Source organism: Leucoraja erinacea, chromosome 3 (genome assembly GCF_028641065.1).
Source record: "Leucoraja erinacea ecotype New England chromosome 3, Leri_hhj_1, whole genome shotgun sequence".
Taxonomy (NCBI): Eukaryota; Metazoa; Chordata; class Chondrichthyes; order Rajiformes; family Rajidae; genus Leucoraja; species Leucoraja erinaceus.
This window is the reverse complement of record NC_073379.1, coordinates 15,003,969-15,027,678: the sequence shown is the minus strand read 5'-3', so window position 1 is coordinate 15,027,678 and position 23,710 is coordinate 15,003,969. Positions and strand designations below refer to the sequence as shown.

Genomic DNA, 23,710 nt, shown 5'->3' with positions numbered 1-23,710 from the left:
CGACGTACGCAAAAAAGACGACGTACGCAAAAAAGACGACGTACGCAAAAAGACGACGTACGCAAAAACGACGACGTACGCAAAAAGACGACGTACGCAAAAAGACGACGTACGCAAAAAGACGACGTACGCAAAAAGACGACGTACGCAAAAAGACGACGTACGCAAAAAGACGACGTACGCAAAAAGACGCCGCATACGCAAAAAGACGACGTACGCAAAAAGACGACGAACGCAAAAAGACGACGTACGCAAAAAGACGACGTACGCAAAAAGACGACGTACGCAAAAAGACGTACGCAAAAAACAACGGACGCAAAAAGACGACAAACGCAAAAAGACGACCAACGCAAAAAGACGACGTACGCAAAAAGACACGCAAACGCAAAAAGACAAACGCAAAAAGACGACGTACGCAAAAAGACGACGATCGCAAAAAGACGACGTACGCAAAACGACGACGACGACGTACGCAAAAAGACGACGTACGCAAAAAGACGACAGATGCAAAAAAACACACGCAAACGCAAAATAGATGACGTACGCAAAAAGACGACGTACGCAAAAAGACGACGTACGCAAAAAGACGACGTACGCAAAAAGACGACGTACGCAAAAAACGACGACTTACACAAAACGACGTCTTTTTGCAAAACGACGACTTTTTGCAAACGTCGACTTTACGCAAAAAAAGACGACGTACGCGCAAAAAAACGACGCAAACGCAAAAAAAGACGACGTACGCAAAAAGACGACGTACGCAAAAAGACGACGTACGCAAAAAGACGACATACGCAAAAAGACGACGTATGCAAAAAGACGCCGTACGCAAAAAAACCCACTCAAACGCAAAAAGACGACGTACGCAAAAAGACGACGTACGCAAAAAAACGACGTACGCAAAAGACAAACGTACGCAAAAAGACGACGTACGCAAAAAGACGACGTACGCAAAAAGACGACGTACGCAAAAAGACGACGTACGCAAAAAAGACGACGTACGCAAAAAGACGACGTACGCAAAAAGACGACGTACGCAAAAAAACGACGACGTACGCAAAAAAACGACGTGCTCAAAAAGACGACGTACGCACGCAAAAAGACAACGTACGCAAAAAGACAACGTACGCAAAAAGACGACGTACGCAAAAAAAACGACAAACGCAAAAAGACGACAAACGCAAAAAGACGACAAACGCAAAAAGACGACGTACGCAAAAAGACGACGCAAAAACATGACGTACGAAAAAAGACGACGTACGCAAAAAAAGACGTACGTCGCAAAAAGACGACGTACGTCTTTTTGCGTACGTCGTCCTTTTGCGTACGTCGTCTTTTTGCGTACGTCGTCCTTTTGCGTACGTCGTCCTTTTGCGTACGTCGTCATGTTGCGTACGTCGTCTTTTTGCGTACCTCGTCTTTTTGCGTACGTCGTCTTTTTGCGTACGTCGTCGTTTTGCATACGTCGTCTTTTTGCGTACGTCGTGTTTTTGCGTTTGTCGTGTTTTTGCGTTTGCATGTGTTTTTTTGCATACGTCGTCTTTTTGCGTAAAAAGACGACGTATGCAAAAAGACGACGTACGCAAAAAGACGACGTACGTAAAAAAAAAACACGATGCAAACGCAAAAAAGACGACGTACGCAAAAAGACGACGTACGCAAAAAGACGACGTACGCAAAAAAAGACGACGTACGCAAAAAGACGACGTACGCAAAAAGACGACGTACGCAAAAAGACGACGTACGCAAAAAGACGACGTACGCAAAAAGACGACGTACGCAAAAAGACGACGTACGCAAAAAAAGACGACGTACGCAAAAAAAAAGACGACGTACGCAAAAAAGACGACGCAAACGCAAAAAGACGACGTACGCAAAAAGACGCCGTACGCAAAAAGACGCCGTACGCAAAAAGACGACGTACGCAAAAAGACGACGTACGCAACGACGTACGCAACGCAAAAAAAACGACACACGCAAAAAAGACGACGTAAAAAAAAGACGACGTACGCAAAAAGACGACGTACGCAAAAAGGTGACGAACAAACTTTTTTACGCAAAAAAAGACGACGTACGCAAAAAGACGACGGACGCAAAAAGACGAAGGACGCGAAAAGACGACGCAAGACAAAAGACGACGCATGAAAAAAGACAACGCAGGCAAAAAGACGGCGGACGCAAAAAGACACACGCCAACGCAAAAAGACGACGTACGCAAAAAGACGACGTACAGAAAAAGACGACGTACGCAAAAAAACGACGAACGCAAAAAAACACACGCAAGAGCAAAAAAACAACGCACGAAAAAAGACGACGAACCAAAAAAAAAAACGACAAAACAAAAAGACGACGTAACGCAAAAGGACAACGCACGTAAAAAGACGACGAACTCAAAAAGATGATGAACACAAAAAGACGACGTACGCAAAAAGACGACGTACGCAAAAAGACGACGCAAAACGCAAAAAGACGACGTACGCAAAAAGACGACGTACGCAAAAAGACGACGTACGCAAAAAGACGACGTACGACGCAAAAAGACGACGTACGAAAAAAGACGACTTACGCAAAAGACGACGTACGTCTTTTTGACGTACGTCGTCTTTTTGCAAAAAGACGACGTATGCAAAAAGACGACGTACGCAAAAAGACGACGTACGCAAAAAGACGACGTACGCAAAAAGACGACGTACGCAAAAAGACGACGTACGCAAAAAGACGACGTACGCAAAAAGACGACGTACGGGTACGTCGTCTTTTTGCGTACGTCGGCTTTTTGCATACGTCGTATTTTTGCAAAAAGACGACGTACGCAAAAAAGACGACGTACGCAAAAAGACGACGTACGCAAAAAGACGACGTACGCAAAAAGACGACGACCGACGCAACAAAAAAAAACACACGCAAACGCAAAAAGACGACGTACGCAAAAAGACGAAGTACGCAAAAAGACGAAGTACGCAAAAAGACGACGTACGCAAAAAAACACATGCAAACGCAAAAAGACGACGTACGCAAAAAGACGACGTACGCAAAAAGACGACGTACGCAAAAAGACGACGTACGCAAAAAGACGACGTACGCAAAAAGACGACGTAAGCAAAAAGACGACGTACGCAAAAAGATGACGTACGCAAAAAGACGACGTACGCAAAAAGACGTCTTTTTGCTTTCTTTGTCTTTTTGCGTACGTCTTTTTGCGTACGTCGTCTTTTTGCGTACGTCGTCTTTTTGCGTACGTCGTCTTTTTGCGTACGTCTTTTTGCGTACGACGTCTTTTTGCGTCGTTTTTGCGTACGTCGTCTTTTTGCGTACGTCGTCTTTTTGCGTACGTCGTCTTTTTGCGTACGTCGTGTTTTTGCGTTTGCATGTGTTTTTTTGCGTACGTCATCTTTTTGTGTACGTCGTCTTTTTGCAAAAAGACGACGTATGCAAAAAGACGACGTACGCAAAAAAGACGACGTACGCAAAAAAAGACGACATACGCAAAAAGACGACGTACGCAAAAAGACGACGTACGCAAAAAAGACGACGTACGCAAAAAGACGACGTACGCAAAAAGACACACGTACGCAAAAAGACGACGTACGCAAAAAGACGACGTACGCAAAAAGACGACGTACGCAAAAAACACACGCAAACGCAAAAAGACGACGTACGCAAAAAGACGACGTAGTTAAAAAAAACGACGTACGCAAAAAGATACGCAAAAAGACGACGTATGCAAAAAGACGACGTACGCAAAAAAACACACGCAAACGCAAAAAGACGACGTACGCAAAAAGACGACGTACGCAAAAAGACGTTCGCAAAAGATGACGTACGCAAAAAGACGACGTACGCAAAAAGACGACGTACGCAAAAAGACGAAGTACGCAAAAAAAAACACGCAAACGCAAAAAGACGACGTACGCAAAAAGACGACGTAGTTAAAAAAAACGACGTACGCAAAAAGATGACGTACGCAAAAAGACGACGTACGCAAAAAGACGATGTACGCAAGAAAACACATGCAAACGCAAAAAGACGAAGTACGCAAAAAGACGAAGTACGCAAAAAAAAGACGACGTACGCAAAAAGACGACGTACTTTTTGCGACGTCTTTTTGCGTACGTTGTCTTTTTGCGTACGTCGTCTTTTTGCGTACGTCGTCTTTTTGCGTACGTCGTCTTTTTGCGTACGTCGTCTTTTTGCGTACGTCGTCTTTTTGCGTACGTCGTCTTTTTGCGTACGTCGTCTTTTTGCGTACGTCGTCTTTTTGCGTACGTCGTCTTTTTGCGTACGTCGTCTTTTTGCGTACGTCGTCTTTTTGCGTACGTCGTCTTTTTGCGTACGTCGTCTTTTTGCGTACGTCGTCTTTTTGCGTACGTCGTCTTTTTGCGTACGTCGTCTTTTTGCGTACGTCGTCTTTTTGCGTACGCCGTCTTTTTGCGTACGTCGTCTTTTTGCGTACGTCGTCTTTTTGCGTACGTCGTCTTTTTGCGTACGTCGTCTTTTTGCGTCTACGTGGGTCTTTTTGCGTTTACGTCGTCTTTTTGCGTCTGCGTCGTCTTTTTGCGTACGTCGTCTTTTTGCATACGTCGTCTTTTTGCGTACGTCGTCTTTTTGCGTACGTCGTCCTTTTTCTTACTTCGTCCTTTTGCGTACGACGTCTTTTTGCAAAAAAAAGACGACGTACGCAAAAAGACGACGAACGCAAAAAGACGAAGAACGCAAAAAGACAACGTACGCAAAAAGACGACGTACGCAAAAGACGACGTACGCAAAAAAGACGACGTACGCAAAAAAAAGACGACGTACGCAAAAACGACGACGTACGCAAAAAAAGACGACGTACGCAAAAAAAAAGACGACGTACGCAAAAAACGACACACGCAAAAAAACGTAAAAAAGACGACGTACGCAAAAAAACGACGACGTACGCAAAAAAAACGCAAAACGTACGCAAAAAAGACGACGTAGTTTTTTGCGACGACGCAAAAAGACGACGTACGCAAAAAGACGACGTACGCAAAAAGACGACGAACGCAAAAAGACGACGTACGCAAAAAGACGACGAACGCAAAAAAAGACGAAGACGACGTACGCAAAAAGACGAAACGCAAAAAAGACGAAGTACGCAAAAAGACGACGTACGCAAAAAGACGACGTACGCAAAAAGACGACGTACGCAAAAAGACGACGTACGCAAAAAGACGACGTACGCAAAAAGACGACGTACGCAAAAAAGACGACGTACGCAACAAGACGACGTACGCAAAAAGACGACGTACGCAAAAAGACATCGTACGCAAAAAGACGACGTACGCAAAAAGACGACGTACGCAAAAAGACGACGTACGCAAAAAGACGACGTATGCAAATCGATGACGTATGCAAAAAAAACACACGCAAACGCAAAAAGACGACGGGCGTACGCAAAAAAACACGCAAACGCAAAAAGACAACGTACGCAAAAAGACGACGTACGCAAAAAGACGACGAACGCAAAAAACGACAAACGCAAAAAGACGACGTACGCAAAAAGACGACGTACGCAAAAAGACGACGTAAAAAGACGACAGACGCAAAAAAACAACGACCGCAAAAAGACGGCAAACGCACAAAGACGACGTACGCAAAAAGACGACGTACGCAAAAAACGACGACAAAAAGACGTACGCAAAAAGACGACGTACGCAAAAAGACGACGTACGCAAAAAGACGACGTACGCAAAAAGACGACTTACGCAAAAAAAGACGACGTACGCAAAAAAGACGACGTACGCAAAAAGACGACGTACGCAAAAAGACGACGTACGCAAAAAGACGACGTACGCAAAAACGAGTACACAAAAAAACGACGTACGCAAAAAACGACGACGCAAAACGACGACGCAAAAAGACGACGTACGCAAAAAAAAGACGACGTACGCAAAAAAGACGACGTACGCAAAAAGACGACGTACGCAAAAAGACGACGTACGCAAAAAAGACGACGTACGCAAAAAAGACGATGTACGAAAAAAGACGACGTACGCGTAAAAAGAGACGACGTACGCAAAAAGACGACGTACGCAAAAAGACGACGTACGCAAAAAGACGACGTACGCAAAAAGACGACGTACGCAAAAAGACGACGACGTACGACGTACCAAAAAACGACGTACGTACGCAAAAAAAACGACATGCAAACGCAAAAAAAGACGACGTACGCAAAAAGACGACGTACGCAAAAAAAAGACGACGCAAACGCAAAAAAGACGACGTACGCAAAAAGACGACGTACGCAAAAAGACGACGTACGCAAAAAGACGACGTACGCAAAAAGACGACGTACGCAAAAAGACGACGTACGCAAAAAGACGACGTACGCAAAAAGACGACGTACGCAAAAAGACGACGTCCTTTTGCGTACGTCGTCTTTTTGCGTACGTCGTCTTTTTGCATACGTCATCTTTTTGTGCGTGTTTTTTTGCATACGTCGTCTTTTTGCGTACGTCGTCTTTTTGCAAAAAGACGACGTACGCAAAAAGACGACGTACGCAAAAAGATGAATGCAAACGCAAAAAGACTACGTACGCAAAAAGACGACATACGCAAAAAGACGACGTACGCAAAAAGACGACGAGCGCAAAAAGACGACGTACGCAAAAAAGACGACGTACGCAAAAAGACGACCAACGCAAAAAGACGACGAACGCAAAAAGACGACGCAAACGCAAAAAGACGACGTACGCAAAAAGACGACGACGCAAAAAGACGACGAACGCAAAAAGACGACGTACGCAAAAAGACGACGTACGCAAAAAGACGACGAACGCAAAAATACGACGTACGCAAAAAGACGACGACGTACGCAAAAAGACGACGGACGCAAAAAAACACATGCACGTAAGCAAAAAGACGAAGTACGCAAAAAGACGAAGTACGCAAAAAAAGACGACGTACGCAAAAAGACGACGTACGCAAAAAGACGACGTATGCAAAAATACGACGTACGCAAAAAGACGACGTACGCAAAAAGACGACGTACGCAAAAAGACGACGTACGCAAAAAGACGACGTACGCAAAAAGACGACGTACGCAAAAAGACGACGTACGCAAAAAGACGACGTACGCAAAAAGACGACGTACGCAAAAGGACGACGTACAAAGACAAAGGACGCAACGCAAAAAGACGACGTACGCAAAAAACGACGAACGCAAAAAAACACACGAAGGACGCAAAAAGACGACGTACGAAAAAAGACGACTTATGCAAAAAAGACGACGTACGCAAAAAGACGACGTACGCAAAAAGACGACGTACGCAAAAAGACGACGTACGCAAAAAGACGACGTACGCAAAAAGACGACGTACGCAAAAAGACGACGTACGCAAAAAAAAACGTACGCAAACGCAAAACAGGCTACAAACGCAAAAAGACGACGTACGCAAAAAGACACACGCAAACGACACAAGCAAACGCAAAAAGACGACGTACGCAAAAAGACGACGCACGCAAAAAAGACGACGTACGCAAAAAAACACATGCAAACGCAAAAAGACGACGTCCTTTTGCGTACGTCGTCTTTTTGCGTACGTCGTCTTTTTGCGTACGTCGTCTTTTTGCGTACGTCGTCTTTTTGCGTACGTCGTCTTTTTGCGTACGTCGTCCTTTTGCGTACGTCGTCCTTTTGCGTACGTACGCAAAAAAACGACGACGTACGCAAAAAAAAGACGTACGTACGCAAAAAAACGACGTACGCGTAAAAAGACGACGTACGCTTTTGACGTACGTCGACCTTTTGCGCAACGACGTCGCAAAAAGTACGTCGTCTTTTTGCGTACGTCGTCTTTTTGCGTAAGACGTCTTTTACGCAAAACGACGACGTACGCGTACGTCGTCTTTTTGCGTACGTCGTCTTTTTGCAAACGACGTACGCGTTTTTGCGTACGTCGTCTTTTTGCGTACGTAAAAAAAGACGACGTACGTACGTCGTCTTTTTGCGTACGTCGACTTTTTGCAAACGCGTTTTTTGCGACGACGTTTTTTTGCGACGTACGTACGCAAAAAGACGACGTCGCGCATACGTCGTCTTTTTGCGTACGTCGTCTTTTTGCGTACGTCGTCTTTATGCGTACGTCGTCTTTTTGCGTACGTCGTCTTTTTGCGTCCGTACCCTTTTACGTTTCGTCGTTTTTTTGCGTACGTCGTCTTTTTGCGTACATCGTCTTTTTGCGTACGTCGTCTTTTTGCGCACGTCGTCTTTTTGCGCTCGTCGTCTTTTTGCGTTCGTCATCTTTTTGCATACGTCGTCTTTTTGCGCACGTTGTCTTTTTGCGTTTGTCTTTTTGCTTGTGTAAAAAGACAAAAAGTGTGTAAGACGACGAACGCAAAAAGACGACGAACGCAAAAAGACGACGAACGCAAAAAGACGACGAACGCAAAACAACACACGTAAAAAGACAACCGCAAAAAGACTATGAATGGCGACGTACGCAAAAAGACGACGAACGCAAAAAGACGACGTACGCAAAAAGACGACGTACGCAAAAAAAGACGACGGACACAAAAAGACGACGTACGCAAAAAGACGACGTACGCAAAAAGACGACGTACGCAAAAAGACGACCTAAGCAAAAAGACGACCTACGCAAAAAGACGACCTACGCAAAAGGACGACGTACGCAAAAAGACGACGTACGCAAAAAAAACGACGTACGCAAAAAAAAACACGCAAACGCAAAAAGACGACGTACGCAAAAAGACGACGGAATTAAAAAAAACGACGTACGCAAAAAGACGACGTACGCAAAAAAGACGACGTACGCAAAAAGACGACGTACGCAAAAAAATACGACAAAAACAACAAAAAAAACACACGCAAAACGCAAAAAGACGACGTACGCAAAAAAGACGACGTACGCATAAAGACGACGTACGCAAAAAAGACAACATATGCAAAAAGACGACAAACGTAAAAGGGCAAACGCAAAAAGACGACGGACGCAAAAAGACGACGTACGCAAAAAGACGACGTACGCAAAAAAGACGAAGAACTCAAAAATACGACGAACGCAAAAAGTCGACGGACCCACAAACGCAAAAAGACGACGACGGACAAAAAGACGATGTACGCAAAAAGACGACGCACGCAAAAAGACGACGAACGCAAAAAGATGAGTACGCAAAAAGACGACGTACGCAAAAAGACGACGTACGCAAAAAGACGACGTACGCAAAAAGACGACGTACGCAAAAAGACGACGTACGCAAAGACGACGTACGCAAAAAAGACGACGTACGCAAAAAGACGACGTACGCAAAAAGACGACGTATGCAAACACACGCATATGCAAAAAGTCACGTAGGTAAAAAGACGACGTACGCAAAAAGACGTCGAACGCAAAAAGACGACGTACGCAAAAAACACATGCATGCGCCACAAGACGCAGTACGCAAAAAAGACGACGTACGCAAATAGACGACCGACGCAAAAAGAAGACGAAAGCAAAAATACAAACGCGAAAAGACAACAAACACTAACCCACGACAGACGCAAAAAGACGACGTACGCAAAAAGACGACGTACGCTGCAAAAAGACGACGAATGCAAAAAGGCGACGGACGCAAAAAAACACACGCAAACGCAAAAAGACGACGTATGCAAAAAGACAACGTAGCAAAAAAGACGACGCGTACGCAAAAAAACGTGCGCCCAGGACTTGCTGGACGCATTGCAGACGTGTCCGAATCCGATTTTTACCTGGCCCTCCTCAATCTTCGGAACATCTCCCGCGACACTGCCTTGGGCTCGCTAGCTCAGCGGTTGATGGTTTGTCGTCTTTTTGACGACCTCCACGCCCTGTGACCCAGCAGTCCCTCGTGCCCTCGTTCTCCAGCACTGCTGCTGTCCAGGAGCGCACGTGCCCTTAAGCACGCAGTGCAAAAGCGCTCTTTTTGCGTACCTCGCCGTCCCCTGCCGCGTCTAGACCGTACGCAAAAAGTCATGCGGATGCAGTCCCCCGTACGGCACTCCAAACTTGCCACCGTCGTCGGTGATGCTGGTTCGCTGCGGTCCTACCTGGTCGACCACGACGGTACCATCTACCGCCGGTCCCGCCAACATCTGTGGCTTGTCAACGAGCCCGCACCACCGCCTGCCGACCCTTTCTCCCCTCCGTTGTCCGGTACACTGCCCACCGCCCCACGCATGCCTCGCTCCCCGCCATCTCAGCTCGTCCAGCCCGCTCTCCACACGACAGCCCTCGTTCCCCTGCCCGTCGTACCGCCGCTGCGAAACCCTCCTCTGCCTCCGCCGACTTCGCAAAAAGACTCCGTACGCAAAAAGACGACGTACGGACGCGTACCGCCCCCAGACCTGCTCTGCTCTTCCGTACGCAAAAAGACGACGTACGCAAAAAGACGACGTACGCAAAAAAAAACACACGCAAAACGACGACGTACGCAAAAAGACGACGTACGCAAAAAGACGACGTACGCAAAAAGACGACGTACGCAAAAAGACGCCGTAGGCAAAAAGACGACGTACGCAAAACGTACGCAAAAAAAAACAACGTAAAAAAAAAAGACGACGTACGCAAAAAAAGACGACGTACGCAAAAAGACGACGTACGCAAAAGACGACGTACGCAAAAAAGACGCAACGCAAAAAGACGACGTACGCAAAAAGACGACATACGCAAAAACGCAAAAAAGAAAAGACGACGTACGCAAAAAGACGACGTACGCAAAAAGACGACGTACGCAAAAAAACGACACGAAAAAAAACGAACGCAAAAAGACGACGTACGCAAAAAGACGACGTACGCAAAAAGACGATGTACGCAAAAAGACGACGTACGCAAAAAGACGACGAACGCAAAAAGACGAGGTACGCAAAAAGACGACGAACGCAAAAAAGACCACGAACGCAAAAAGACGACGTACGCAAAAAGACGACGTACGCAAAAAGACGACGTACGCAAAAAGACGACGTACGCAAAAAGACGACGTACGCAAAAAAAAACACAAAAACGACAGACGCAAAAAGACGACGTATGCAAAAAGACGACGTACGCAAAAAAAACACACGCAAACGCAAAAAGACGACGTACGCAAAAAGACGACGTACCCAAAAAGACGACGTACGCAAAAAGACGACCTACGCAAAAAGACGACCTACGCAAAAAGACGACGTACGCAAAAAGACAACGCAAACGCAAAAAGACGACGTACGCAAAAAGACGACGTACGCAAAAAGACGACGTACGCAAAAAAACACACGCAAACGCAAAAAGACGACGTATGCAAAAAGACAACGTAGCAAAAAGACGGCGTACGCAAAAAAACCCAGGACTTGCTGGAGCATTGCAGACTGTCCGAATCCGATTTTTACCTGGCCCTCCTCAATCTTCGGAACATCTCCCGCGACACTGCCTTGGGCTCGCTAGCTCAGCGGTTGATGGTTTGCACAACGAGACCTCCACGCCCTGTGACCCAGCAGTCCCTCGTGCCCTCGGTTCTCCAGCCTGCTGCTGTCCAGGAGCGCATTGCCCTTAAGCACGCAGTGCAAAAGCGCTCCCACGACCAGTCCTGCCGTCCCCTGCCGCGTCTATTCCCCGGCCAAGTCATGCGGATGCAGTCCCCCTCCGGTCACTCCAAACTTGCCACCGTCGTCGGTGATGCTGGTTCGCTGCGGTCCTACCTGGTCGACCACGACGGTACCATCTACCGCCGGTCCCGCCAACATCTGCGGCTTGTCAACGAGCCCGCACCACCGCCTGCCGACCCTTTCTCCCCTCCGTTGTCCGGTACACTGCCCGCCGCCCCACGCATGCCTCGCTCCCTGCCATCTCAGCTCGTCCAGCCCCGCTCTCCACCTGACAGCCCTCGTTCCCCTGCCCGTCCAACCGCCGCTGCGCCTGCGTCCCCTCCTCTGCCTCCGCCGACTTCTTCTCCTCCAGGATCCCCGGTTCGGTCGCCCGCCCCAGTTCCTGCTCCTGCTCTTCCTGCAGAGGGGGGAGATGGCGAGCTGCGTACCCGGTCCGGCCGGCTGGTTAAGCCGCCTGTCCGCTATGGTGATTTTGCTTAGCTGGTTCATCTGTTTGTTTAACTGTTTGCTTACATGCTCGTAGCATATGGGACGTGGTCGCCCCGTCACTACTATATTGCTTTGTTTCCAAGGGGAAGGATGTAGATGACATGTGCATGTACCTTTAATATAGTGACCTCACCACTACTAACCACTCCCCATATCAGAAGTATAATTGCAACCTCCCCACTCATTGATCCCTCTCTAGCTCCTGTGACAGACCACGTACAGCTAGGGCAGCAACGGTTATGTGATATCAATAAAAGTAGTGAAGACACAGTGTGTTCATGACACATCTTTACAGCCCATATTCCCCCAAATCTGTCCTATCCATGTACCTGTCTAACTGTTTCTTAAACGTTGGGATAGTCCCTGCCTCAACTATCTCTTCTGACAGCTTGTTCCATACACCCAGCAATCTTTGTGTGAAAAAGTCACCCCTCGGATTCCTCTTAAATCTTTTCCCATCACCGTAAACCTATGTCCTCTGGACCGAATTTGTTCCTATTCCATTGATATTGGTTGAGTTGGCTATCTAACGCAGCTGAATACTGACTGTACCTCATCTTTCTTCTGACTATGCAAAGTGGCAATTTAACTATCCTCACTGAAACATAAGCACAAAATCTAAGTTGGCACTTCAAGAGAGTACTGCATCATTAGAGACATTACCATTTGGATGTGACGTTAAATTGATGCTCCCTTTTGCCATGTTCGATGATGCCCCAAAGGTGCGATTTTGCTGGTTAACAAACAAATTATCCCCCTCATGGCCAGAGATCCCACTGAATGAATCATGTCATAGGAATAAGGATTATGGTGTGTTGCTGCAACAAGTCAGAACCATCTCAGACCAACGAGAAAACACGTCAAAAGAAAATTCAACTCATTGTTTCCAATAACACGGGTGCTGTACATAGAGCAACATGGACAACAACTCAACTGAGATCTTCGGTGAGAGGGGATCTCTTGTAAATGCTCCCTCATCTGTTTCTGTATTTTGAGCACCTTTCTGCCGATCATTCCGTTATGAGAAAAATAAATAATTGTTTTCAGCCCTCCTGTTTGAGGTACAAATAAGATGAAGTAAAGGGCCAGTCCCACGAGCATGCGACTGTATGCGGCAAGCGCGACCTAACGTGGTCGCTTGAGCCCACTTCAATCGCCGGAGCTGTATGGAGTTGTGCGGAGTTGATCCCGACATCGCGCGGGGCTCCGAAAAACTGACACTGTTCAAAAATTCCGCGCAGCAACGGCCTGCCGGCCCGCAGCCACATTGAGGCCGTACGCAGCGCGTCGACGGGCATACGCATTGTCTCGACGCCGTATGCAGCGTCTTGACGTCGTACGCAGCGTCTTGATGCCGCGTAGCGTCTTGACGCCGTACACAGCGTCTTGACGACATACGTCACGCGCGAACTTCCCGCGAACTTCGCTCGAACTTCACGTCAACTGGTATGGGATCACTCGACCTCCGCACGGTCCCCGCTTCCGGTTTGGTCGCGCTTGCTGCATGCAGTCGCATGCTGGCGGGACAGGCCCTGTACGTGGATCACCCAACTTCCGCGGGGCCCCTGCTTCCGGTTTGGTCGCGCTTGCCGCATGCAGTCGCATGCTGGTGGGACAGGCCCTTTACACTGCCGTATAATTGTTATTTGTCGTGGCAACTTGGCATTTTGTGCAGATACCACTCTCAGCCAGAACATCAAGGAACGGCGCTGAGTAGGCGGCGCGGCTCTGGCCAGCAGCGGCCTCTGCAGTCTGTCCGCGTTTTTATTATTTTCTGTCTGTGTTTTAATGTAGTTTTTGTTATTTTTTGTTGGGGTGTGTGTGTGGGGGGGGGGGTGGGGTGGGAGGGGGGGGGGAAACTTTTTAAATCTCTCCCTGCCCTGGAGACCCGACCTTTTCTCGTCGGGTTTCCATTGTCGTTGAGGCCGCAACGAGGAGCGGCCTCCAACAGGAGAAGCCGGGGACTCTGGTGCTACTCACCGTCGCCGTCGCGGGGCTGGCCGAGTCCGGAGCGGTGGAGGAGCGTTGCCGCTGCTGCTGCTGCTGCTGAGTCGGAGGCTGCTGCTGCGGGTCTACGGACAGCGGCGCCGGGAGCCCGCGGCTCCCTGGAGAGAGACCGCTTTTCGGGGCTTCTGCAACGGCGAATTCTCCCGCCCGAGTGCGGGGTCGAAGAGCTCCTGGAGCGGGGCCTAACACCATTGCCCCGCGCGGCTGGAACGGCCGCGGGACTTTACGAGCGCACGCCGGGGGCTCCAACACCAAGACCCGGTGTGCGACCTCGCACCACCCGGCGTGGCTTCAATGGCCGCGGGACAATCGCCATCGCCAGCCGGGGGCTTTGACTTTGACTCTGACATCGGGGGGGGGAGAGTGCAGTGGAGAGATAAGTTTTTTTTGGCCTTCCATCACAGCTATGTGATGGATGTTTATGTAAAATGTAATTATGTTGTGTCTGGGTCTATTTGTGTGTAATGTATGGCTGCAGAAACGGCATTTCGTTTGGACCTCTAGGGGTCCAAATGACAATTAAATTGACTCTTGACTCTCTTGACTCTTGAGTGCCCATTACACACAATTGAGGAAATCTGGAGGGAATCAAATCTTAAGCTGTAACATATTGCACTTGGCCATTTCACTGTGGTTGGTGACAGGGAGCCATTGATTGAATGCAGCCTCGGATATTAATTATGATTTGGATGTAGGAATGCCCTGCATTGTCAACGCTCACCTCTGTTAAATATATTCTCACAGTCTTAAATTAGGATTTCCAGGATTTGGACCCAATGGTGATGAAGGGACAATGATATGGTTCCAAATCAGAATTCGAGTTTAGTTTAGTTTAGTTTAGTTTAGTTTAGTTTAGTTTAGTTTAGTTTAGTTTAGTTTAGTTTAGTTTAGTTTAGTTTAGAGATACAGAATAGAAACAGGCCCTTCAGTACACCGAGTCTGTGCCGACCAGCGCTCACCCATATACTAGTTCCATCCAACTCACTAGAGACAATTTACAGAAGCCAATGTCTTTGGGCTGTGGGAGAAAACCAGAGCACCTAGTGGAAACCCACATGGTCACAGATGGAACATACAAACTCCGTACAGACAGCACCCGTAATCAGGATTGAACCCGGGTCTCTGGCGCCGTAAGCCAGTGGCACTGTGCCACCGTGCCACCTTAGAGAATGATTGTCAACTTGGAGGAGAACCGATGGCAGTGTTCCTACTCTTCTCTATGGTAAATGTTGTGGAGCTGTAACAACCTACGCAAGTACACGCAGTGCATGTTGTAAACTGTACATCTTGCAGCCAAGGTAGCCATCAGTGGAGGGAACGAATATTTAGGATAGAAAGACAATTAAGGAAGGTTTAGTTTAGTTTAGTTTAGAGATAGAGCATGGAAACAGGACATTCGGCACAGTGAATCCACACTGACCATCCATCACTGGTTTGTGCTAGTTCTATGTTATTGCACTCTTGCATCCACTCCCTGGTTAATAGGAGTAATGCACAGAGGCCAATTAACCTACAAACCCGCATGTGTTTGGGATGTGGGAGGAAACTGGAGCATGCGGAGGAACGCACATGCTCACAGGGAGAACGTACAAACTCCACACAGTGACATTACCCGAGGTCAGGATTGAAAAGGTGTTTTGCCCCATATTGAGCTTATTGAGGCTTGTTGGACTTGTTCATCCAGGCAAGTGGAAATGATTCCATCACACACCTGAATCCCACTTTGCAGATAATCCTGAATGTTTGGTAAATCAGGTGAATCACACTATATAATACAGAGTGTGGGAAAATGCATGCGTCTTACCAAGGAATAGCATTGTCTGGATGGCCATAACCCTGGACATCAACAAACTCCTGGAGTGTGTTTTTAAATTCCTTCTGAAACTGTGCAAATGACTCAATAAATATAAATACCGATGATTCAAGAAACATTTCCACAACATTTAGGGTGGCACGGTGGTGCAGCGGTAGAGTTGCTGACTTACAGCGCTTACAGTGCCAGAGACTACGGGATCTGTCTGTTCAGAGTTTGTACGTTCTCCCCGTGACCTGCGTGGGTTTTCTCGGAGATTTTTGGGTTCCTCCCACACTGCAAAGACGTCCAGGTTTGTAGGTTAATTGGCTTAGTATAAATGTAAATTGTCCCTAGTGTGTGTCAAATAGTGTTAATGTGCGGGGATTGCTGCTCGACGCGGACTTGGTGGGCCAAAGGGTCTGTTTCCATGCGATATCTCTAAACTAAATTAAACATCCAGTCAGTTATACTGTTTCAATTTGTTTGTCTTTACAAATTCATAGTAACAGGTAGCCACCACACCACTAAATGTAGCCCTGAATCTCAATTTTAAAATCATGGGGCTATAAAACAATGTTGCTGTCCACATTTTGAATTATTCTGGAGAGGTTTCTGAGTTCTCAGAGAGAGGGAACAAGCCTATAATTTGTCCAACAGGACCGTGAGAAAACAGGAAGTTTTAAGGAGTGCAAGAGAAAGCGAGATGAAATCTATTTGCAGAAAGTTCCCCGGGGACATGAAACTATTGTTAAGCAGGCAGTCAGTGCAGCGATATCCTTCCTTCTGCTGAAGAGGATCCTTGTGCCAAAAGGCATCTATCTGGTCACTGTTTTAACCCTTCACTAACCAAGATCAGTCACTAATCTTAACCTCTGACGATAAGATATAATTTTACATCATAATATCATTTCACAGGTTATATGTTGAACTAGGCCATTCGGCCCATCGAGCCTACTCCACCTTTCAATCGTGGTAGATATCTGCCTCCTCATCTCATTTACCTGCCTTCTCCCCCTAACCCTTGACATCTGTTCCAATCAATAATTAGTCTATCTCTGCCTTACAAATATCCACTGACGGCCTTCACAGACCTCTGCGGCAATGAGTTCCACAGATTAACTACAGTACCCTCTGACTAAAGCTGTTCCTTTGTATGTGCCAAACAATATCCTAACAGATCATAGTGTGTCTATTAGAGTTTTGCAGATTTTATTAACCTCTTAACATTTACAATATACATTAATGATTTGGATGAAGGGATTCTAAGTAATATTAGAAAATTAGCAAAGCTGGGTGGCAGTGTGAACTGTGAGGAGAATGCTATAAGAATGCAGGGTGACTTGGATAGGTTGGGGGAGTGGGCAGATGTATGGCAGATGAAGTTTAATGTGGATAAATGTGCGGTTATCCACTTTGGTAGAAAAACAGGAAGGCAGATTACTATCTAAATGGCGTCAAGTTGGGAAAAGGGGAAGTACAACGGGATCTGGGGGTCCTTGTACATCAGTCTATGAAAGTAAGCATGCAGGTACAGCAGGCAGTGAAGAAAGCGAATGGCATGTTGGCCTTTATAACAAGAGGCATCGAATATAGCAGCAAAGAAGTCCTTCTGTAGTTGTACAGAGCCCTAGTGAGAACACACCTGGAGTATTGTGTGCAGTTTTGGTCCCCTATTTTGAGGAAGAACATTCTTGCTATTGAGGGAGTGCAGCGTAGGTTTACAAGGTTAATTCCCGGGATGGCGGGACTGCCATATGCTGAGAGAATGGAGCAGCTGGGCTTGTACACTCTGGAGTTTAGAAGGATGAGAGGGTATCTCATTGAAACATATAAGATGGTTAAGGGCTTGGACACGCTAGAGGAACATGTTCCCGATGTTGGGGGAGCCCAGAACCAGGGGCCACAGTTTAAGAATAAGGAGTAAGCCATTTAGAACGGAAACGAGGAAACACTTTTTTCTCACAGAGAGTGGTGGGTCTGTGGAATTCTCTGCTTCAGAATGCGGTGGAGGCAGGTTCTCTGGATGCTTTCAAGCGAGAGCTAGATAGGGCTCTTAAAAATAGCGGAGTCAGGGGATATGGGGAGAAGGCAGGAACGGGGTACTGATTGGGGATGATCAGCCATGATCACATTGAATGGCAGTGCTGGCTTGAAGGGCCAAATGGCCTACTCCTGCACCTATTATCTATTGTCTATTGTCTATTTAGATTTTATTAAGTACACATTCATCACTAATTTTGTATAGCTTTTCCAACGTTCAATAATCTGGCAGCAATGAAAGATACACAGACTATGCATTAATTTGCCCTATTAGTTTTGGTCAGTAATTCCCAACATGATTCTGAAGATTTTTGAAAAAATATATAATTCATTTTAATTACAGTGCCAGTCATAGATTATCATAGCCTACATGTCAAGTCATTTTGAGATGGATTTATTACTCTGTAAGCAATTTATAGCGCCGCTCTCTGCTCTTGCTCTCGACTGACGACTTTGGGGAAACATGAGGTCATGTTTCATTTCATATTGTGGGCAACATTTACATAGTTTCATAAGTTTTGTCAGTTCACTTTTAGAACTAACTTAAGTGATCTGACCTGAATATGGAGTGGTATGGACTGGCCAGCTCTGGCGTTGAAGAACAGAGATACAATGGGCATTGACAAGATGACTCGTTCCACCTGAACTCCCACATTGGTCTGCTCTTGTTTTACTTAAATATCTAGTATCCTTATTGCTTTCGCACATTATTTGATTTTGGACTTTATTTGTTTACTTCCGACATACGCAAATGCAATTAAGGATTAAGCTTACAACCCATCAGATATGAATATTGATTTCTCTAATCAAGTAACCTTTGCATTCCCTCTCTCTCTGTCCCTCCCCCGTCCTAGTCATCCTGCTAGTTTCACTGTTCGTATCACTGCGTTATCACCTCTTCCACAGCCAACAATGGAACATTGTGGGCTCTACCTCTCCTTGGTCATCGGTGCCAGCTCTGATTTGTTCTGTACCTTTTCCTACCTCTAGTTTCCCACTCCCCTGACTCATCTGAAGCAGGGTCTCGACCCGAAACGTCACCTATTCCTTTTCTCCAGCGATGCGACCTGACCCACTGAGTTACTCCAGCATTTTGTGTCCATCTACATATTAATGAGGTGGAGATTCACAGTTAATTCTTGTCTGGTTCTAGTTCTGAAGATATTATCAATGATCTATAAAAGATTTGTACAAAAGAGAAAACAATATATTATCTGCAGTAAGTTACAATCTTCCCAGCACACAGCAGGAACAGAGATTGCAACTGGCGGCAACTGTGACGGGTGGCACGGTGGTGCAGCGGTAGAGTTGCTGTCTGACAGCACTTGTAGCGCTGGAGACCCGAATTTGATCCCGACTACAGGTGCTGTCTGTACGGAGTTTGTACGTTCTCCCCTTGACCTCGTGGGTTGCCTCTGAGACCTTCGGTTTCCTCCCACACGCTAAAGACGTACAAGTTTGTAGGTTAATTGTCTTGGTACATGTGCAAATTGTCCCTGGTGTGTGGGATTGTGTTAATATGCGGGGATCGCTGGTCGGTGCAGACTCGGTGGGCTGAAGGGCCTGTTTCCGCACTGTATCTAAACTAAGCAGGAGCAGAGATCGCAGAGCTTTGACCCTCCACCGAACTAATGATAGGTATCTCTGCTTTAAATGCTTCATGTCATCAGCGTGTCTGGGTCACAGATAATCTTTACAGAACTCCCCCGCTCAGAAAACAAATCTTCTTACAGAAAATGGAATTACAATCTGTTATGTGTTTATATACTAAATTGGATGTCACATCTTATTTAAAATACTGGGCAACCATAAGGTCGATGTTGACAGCAGCATTGTGAAATGTGTGACATATAAATTTAAGATATTTGAATGATATTAATTTTGAATCCACTTAAGCTTCAGTAGTGAGGATTACCATCCTGTTATATGTTAATTATTATATTATATATTATATTTGATAATATGCATAATATGTATTATAATATACATCATATAATATTATGTTAATTAAATGTCAATAATTATAATTTTATTATTTACCTTCCTGTATAATTTTAATATTGGTCTCTTAAAGTTTACATGGAGCTTAAAATCATACAAGAAGGACAAACTCATGGAATAAGCCTGCTATTTTACGTCTTGCGAATAAAATTCTATCCAACTGCTAGAAATCAACTTCTCTGTACTGCATGGTGGCATAGTGGTAGTGAACAAGGCTAATGGCATGTAACCCAAATAAGACAGGTTCAAATCTCACTTGGTACAAATGATGGAGCGGGTGGTGGGGTTGTGTTTGCATTAAATGAAAATTATAGGGCGGCACAGTGGTGCAGCTGGTAAAGGTATCTTATCTCAGCACCCGAGACTTGATCCCGATCTCAGGTGCTGTCTGTGTGGAGTTCGCATGTTCTCCCTGTGACCACATGGGTTTCCTCAGGGTGCTCTGATATCCCCCCACCCTAAAGACGTGCGGGTTTGCAGGTTATTTGGTCTCTGTCAGAAATTGCCCCCAGACTGTAGGGAGTGGATGGCAAAGTGGGTTAACATAGAGCTGGTTGCAAGGGGTGATCATTGATCGGTGGGCCGATGGGCCTGCTTCCATATTATATCAAGTTAATTATAAATCCTCAAACCGCCTTCATAAATTAATGGCACAGATTGATAAATTCTTAATTAGTACGGGTGACAGGGGTTATATAGAGAAGGCAGGAGAATGGGGTTGAGAGGGAAAGATAGATCAACTATGATTGAATGGCAGGGTAGACTTGATGGGCTGAATGGCCTAATTCTGCTCCGATCACTTATGGCCTTATGAACCACCTGGATCCAGCAGCAATGTTGCTCCAGAGCCTACGTGGGCTGGTTAGATCTACCCTCTCATCCTGTTACTTTTTACTTCCGTACCAACTGCGTGCCAACTGAATACCAGAGGCCAGCAGTGGGCAACTCACCCACTTGTGTCCCTCTCCATCTCCATTACAAGTGGGAAGCAGCAGCCTCTGTACCAATCTCTGCAAGAATGGATGAGTATTCAAGTCACCTCACCACCCTGCGTTGTCCATCTTCCCAAAACTGATATCAGGCCCTTTGCTCAGCAAAATGAACATTGCCCTTTAGTGTCCCTTTGCATCACTCTCATAATCCCTTAGCTGAAAATGTTCTATTCACTTGACACCTTCCTGCAATAAAGGGCTGAAATCAGAAGCTCTGTGTACTGAAGAATCAAAACTTTAGCATACCAGTCCCTGATACAGATGGTTCTGCTATAACAAGCATTTCCATGACATGGATTAGATATAACGCAAATGATCAATTCGGGAACAGCATTTGCATTATGTGGTTATAATTGGTTATAATGCAATTTCAATCAGAAACTAGAGAAACTCACTTTCGAAATTGACGGGAAGAAATAAGCTGTGGATACAAGAAACTGCAGATGCTGGTTTACAAAATAAAGCACAGAGTGCTGGAGTAACTCAGCGGGTCAGGCAGTATCTGTGGAGATCATGGATAGGTGATGTTTTGTGTCAGGACCCTTCTAGGAAAAAGCTGTCTTGGATTTAAACAGTACAGGGGGGAAAACAGTTTCCATGTAACTTCCCCACAGTATTTGGATACCAAGGCCTCTTAAAAACACAGCTGCTGCTTTCAACCAGCGGGTGGCCATTTAAATTGACGATGAATTGCTTCTGTTGATACTTGTGTGCACCAATGTTCTATAAACAATGTAACATGCAAACTTTGGTAGTTCTGGCTTGCAGTAATATAATACAACTTATTGCTGTTGAAAAGATCTTTAAATTTGAAAACCCTGCAGGAAAATAACTTTGTTATTATGAATCTGAGACTTCTTTGTCCCTGACCTCTTTTCTCCTATTTGACTTTGTAACGCAATTCTGTATAACACAAAGTTTCTTAAGAATGCAATTATCACGTTGGGGCGATAGTTGACTGGACTACTCCACAGGGAGTCAACATAGACTCAGTGGACAAATGGCCTCTTGCCTTCATAATGCAAGAGGCCATGAAAAGTAATTGGACTTTTATTTATCTCAATTGTTTTCCTATTTTTTTATTACAGCACACTTTTACTGCTTCATTTTAAGCTCCTACTTATTAAAACAAATCAATGAATGACATTTTGTTAACTATATAAATAATAACCCATATATTAAAATATCAATAATCGTCACCCTTTAGCCTGAGATATTATAATTTCTTTGTGCTGTTGGACAGGCAACATTTTGGAAAATAAATTGCTGGCTATCAAAATTAATGACGTGACTTATGTGCAACTTTACTTTACTTTAGAGATACAGTGTGGAAACAGGCCCTTCGGCCTATCGAGTCCGCACTGACCAGAGTTCACCCAGTACACTCGCACTGTCCTACACACACTAAGGACAATTTACAATTTTACCAAAGCCAATTGACCTATAAACCTGTACGTCTATGGAATGTGGGAGGAAACCGTGCATCTGGAGAAACTCCATGCAGTCACAGGAAGAACGTACAAACTCCTTACAGACAGCATTCGTAGACAGGATCGAAGCCAGGTCTCTGGTGGTGTAAGGCAGCAACTCCTCTGCTTGCAGTCAGGACTTTCATATGAAGACAGACTGGATAGACTCGGCTTGTACTCGTTAGAATTTAGAAGATTGAGGGGGGATCTTATAGAAACGTACAAAATTCTTAAGGGGTTGGACAGGCTAGATGCAAGAAGATTGTTTCTGATGTTGGGGAAATCCAGAACAAGGGGTCACAGTTTAAGGATAAGGGGGAAATCTTTTAGGACCGAGATGAGAAAAACATTTTTCACCCAGAGAGTGGTGAATCTGTGGAATTCTCTGCCACAGAAGGTAGTTGAGGCCAATTCATTGGCTAGATTTAAGAGGGAGTTAGATGTGGCCCTTGTGGCTAAAGGGGATCAGGGGGTATGGAGAGAAGGCAGGTACGGGATACTGAGTTGGATGATCAGCGATGATCATATTGAATGGCGGTGCAGGCTCGAAGGGCTGAATGGCCTACTCCTGCACCTAATTTCTATGTTTCTATGTTTCTATGTACCACTCTGCTGCCCTGTTGAATGCTAATCAGTTTATCAGTTTCACTTTGCCTCACTTGGATAGTTACAACCAATGATCATGAAGAGAAAACAATTTATTTGCTTAGCTGCACAATTATTCAATACAAACAGGAAATGCTGGAAACACTCAACTGGTCAGGCAGCATCTGTGGAAGGAGAAACAGTGTTAACAGAGGGGGCTCAGCCCTAAAACAACGCTGTTTCCCTTTCCACACATGTTACCCGACATGCTCGGTGCTGCCTGCATTTTCTGTTTTTATTTCAGACTTTCGGCATCTGCGCTTTAAAAAAAATTCATGCATCTTTCCAAACCTTGCATTTGAAGGGTTTGATGTCAGAGTGGACGATCATATGTGCCTTCAAAGTTTGTTTCTGCACAAAGCTCTTGAAGCAAAGATGACACTGATAGGCTCGGATGTTGGTGTGAATAAGGACATGCCTCTTCATGTTTGCCAGCAAAGTAAACTCACGTCCACAGATCCCACATTTATGTTCCTTCACGCCCTGAAACAAGAGACAAAAAGAGGAAACATTTTACTGTGGGAATCCCCTGTCAAATCTCATTTTGTGCTTTCAATTATGTCGACACGGTGTAAATTTCCAACTTCTTTCGCTCTCAGCTTGAAATCTTAGCCACAAAGAAATGAGAACTAGATGCGAAAAATGCTTCTGTTTTCTCTTCTTTTTTGATTTCCCTTTTCAAAATGCACTG

The 23,710-nt window shown here is 45.6% G+C and overlaps 1 protein-coding gene across 1 annotated transcript in view; it reads right to left on the bottom strand.

Moving 5' to 3' along the window:
- The window catches only part of znf366 (zinc finger protein 366), an 81,050-nt gene that overhangs the window by 15,413 nt on the left and 41,927 nt on the right, over positions 1–23,710 (bottom strand). The window contains exon 3 of the mRNA XM_055632167.1: positions 23,311–23,502. Within this exon, the coding sequence (XP_055488142.1) occupies positions 23,311–23,502 (192 nt within the window). The remainder of the gene's footprint in view (positions 1–23,310; positions 23,503–23,710) is intronic.